This window comes from Engraulis encrasicolus, unplaced genomic scaffold, assembly GCF_034702125.1.
Source record: "Engraulis encrasicolus isolate BLACKSEA-1 unplaced genomic scaffold, IST_EnEncr_1.0 scaffold_614_np1212, whole genome shotgun sequence".
Taxonomy (NCBI): domain Eukaryota; kingdom Metazoa; phylum Chordata; class Actinopteri; order Clupeiformes; family Engraulidae; genus Engraulis; species Engraulis encrasicolus.
This window is the reverse complement of record NW_026945933.1, coordinates 15,001-18,757: the sequence shown is the minus strand read 5'-3', so window position 1 is coordinate 18,757 and position 3,757 is coordinate 15,001. Positions and strand designations below refer to the sequence as shown.

Genomic DNA, 3,757 nt, shown 5'->3' with positions numbered 1-3,757 from the left:
CCACACCACAGCACTCCACACCACAGCACTCCACACCACAGCACTCCACTATACACCGCACCACACCACACCACACCACACAGCAGACAACAACCATCACACCACACCACACCACACCATACCACACTACACCACACCACACCACACCACACCACACCATACCACACCACACTACAGCACAACATACCACACCACACCACACCACACCACACCACACCACACCACATTTACCACATCATACCACACCACAAAACACCACACCAAAACACACCACACCACACCACACCACACCACACCACACCACAACACACCACACCACACCACACCACTCCACACCACACCACACCACACCACACCACACCACACCACACCACACCACACCACTCCACACCACTCCACACCACTCCACACCGAATGCAGACCACATCTCACCACACCACTCTACACCACACTACACCACACCACACCACACCACACCACACAGCACACACACCACACCACTACACACCACACCACACCACACCACACCACACCACACCACACCACACCACATCTCACACCAAACCACACCACACCGCACCACACCACACCACACCAATACACACCACACCACACCACACCACACCACACCACACCACACCACACCACATCACACCACACCACACCAGACACAGCACCATGCACTACACCACATCACACCACACCACACCAGACACAGCACCATGCACTACACCACATCACACCACACCACACCAGACCACACCGCACCACACCACACCACATCTCACCACTCCATGCCACACCACGCCACACCACACCACACCACTCCACACCGAATACACACCACACCACACCACACCACAAAACACCACACCACACCACATCACACCACACCACACCACTCCACACCACACCACAACACTCCACACTACACTACACCACACCACACCACACCACAGCACACAGCACCACACCACACCACACCGCACCACACCACACCACACCACACCACACCGCACCGCACCACACCACACCACACCACACCACACCACACCACACCACACCACACTACATACACACCACACCACACCACACCACACCACACCACACCACACCACACCACACCACATCACATCACACCACACCACTACACACCACACCACACCACACCACACCACACCACACCACACCACACCACACCACACTACACCACTCCACACCACAACCCTACTGAAGACCATCACACACCACTCCACACCACTCCACACCACTCCACACCACTCCACACCACACCACACCACACCACACCACACCACACCACACCACACCACTCCACACCACACCACTCCACACCACACCACACCACACCACTGCAGAAGACATTTCCTCCGCTACTCGTCTACAATCACCACTCCACACCGAATGCAGACCACTCCACACCAAACCACTCCACACCACCACACTGCACACCGAATAGAGACCACATCTCACCACTCCACGCCACACCACACCACTCCACACCGAATAGAGACCACATCTCACCACTCCACGCCACACCACACCACTCCACACCGAATACACACCACTCCACTCCACTCCACATCACACCACACCACTCTACACCACTCTACATCACACCACACCACTCCACATCACACCACACCACACCACTCCACTCCACATCACACCACACCACACCACTCCACTCCACACCACACCACACCACACCACACCACTCCACACCACACCACTCCACTCCACACCACTCTACATCACACCACAACACAGCACAGCACAGCTCACCACTCCACACCACACCACACCACGCCACACCACTCCACACCACTCCACACCGAATGCAGACCACTCCACACCAAACCACTCCACACCACCACACTGCACACAACAACACACCGCACCACACCACACCACTCCACACCACACCACACCACACCACACCACACCACCACACTGCACACAACACCACACCACACCACACCACACTACACCAGAACTCCACACCACACTACACCACAACTCCACTCCACACCACACCACACCACACTGCAGATGACAACCACCACTCCACTCCACACCACACCACACCACTCCACACCACACCACTCCACTCCACACCACACCACACCACACCACACCACTCCACACCACACCACTCCACTCCACACCACTCCACTCCACACCACACCACACCACACCACACCACACCACACCACACCACTCCACTCCACTCCACTCCACCCCACCTCACCATCACATCCCCACCACACCACACCACACCACACCACACCACACCACACCACACCACACCACACCACTCCACTCCACTCCACTCCACCCCACGCCACACCACACCACTCCACACCGAATACACACCACACCACACTACTCCACACCACACCACACCACACCACACCACACCACACCACATTACACCACAGCACACCACAGCACACCGCCCCACACCACTCCACACCACTCCACACCACACCACACCACACCACATTACACCACACCACTCCACACCACACCACACCACACCACACCACACCACAGTACACCACACCACTCTACACCACACTACACCACACCACTCTTTACCACACCACACCACACAGCACACAACAACCACCACACCACTACACACCGCACCACACCACACCACACCACACCACACCACACCACACCACATCTCACCACTCCACGCCACACCAAACCACACCACGCCACACCACACCACTCCACACCGAATACAAACCACACCACACCACACCACACCACACCACACCACACCACACCACATCACATCACACCACACCACTACACACCACACCACACCACAACACACCACACACACTAGTCCACACCACACCACACCACACCACATCTCACCACACCACACCACACCACTCCACACCACACCACACCACTTCTCACCACACCACACCACACCACGCCACACCACACCACACCACCCCACACCACACCACACCACACCACACCACAAAACACCACACCACACCACAAAACACCACACCACACCACACCACACCACACCACAACACACCACACTTCACTGCACCACACCACACCACACCACACCACAATGCAGATAACAACCACCACACCACACCACACCGCACCACACCACACCACACCACACCGCACCGCACCACACCACACCACACCACACCACACCACACCACACCACACCACACCACACCACACCGAATGCAGACCACATCTCACCACACCACTCTACACCACACTACACCACACCACACCACACCACACCACACCACACCACTCCACACCACACCACACCACACCACACCACACCACACCACACCACTCCACACCACACCACTCCACACCACAACCCTACTGAAGACCATCACACACCACTCCACACCACATCACATCTCACCACACCACTCTACACCACACTACACCACACCACACCACACCACACCACACCACTCCAGACCACACCACTCCACACCACACCACACCTCACCACTGCAGAAGACATTTCCTCCGCTACTCGTCTACAATCACCACTCCACACCGAATAGAGACCACATCTCACCACTCCACGCCACACCACACCACTCCACACCGAATAGAGACCACATCTCACCACTCCACGCCACACCACACCACTCCACACCGAATAGAGACCACATCTCACCACTCCACGCCACACCACACCACTCCACACCGAATAGAGACCACATCT

At 56.8% G+C, this 3,757-nt stretch overlaps 1 protein-coding gene and 1 pseudogene across 1 annotated transcript; both read right to left on the bottom strand.

Annotated features, from left to right (window-relative positions):
* Positions 1 to 243: 243 nt before the first annotated feature.
* On the bottom strand, positions 244 to 1,187 carry LOC134444591 (uncharacterized; the record flags this gene model as incomplete). The annotated part of the gene is made up of 3 exons (XM_063193851.1): positions 244 to 393; positions 509 to 553; positions 744 to 1,187. Coding segments are annotated over 3 exons (639 nt in total), but the record flags the coding sequence as incomplete, so codon positions are not given.
* Positions 1,188 to 1,405: 218 nt separating this feature from the next.
* The window catches only part of LOC134444593 (uncharacterized), a 3,508-nt pseudogene continuing 1,156 nt past the window's right edge, over positions 1,406 to 3,757 (bottom strand).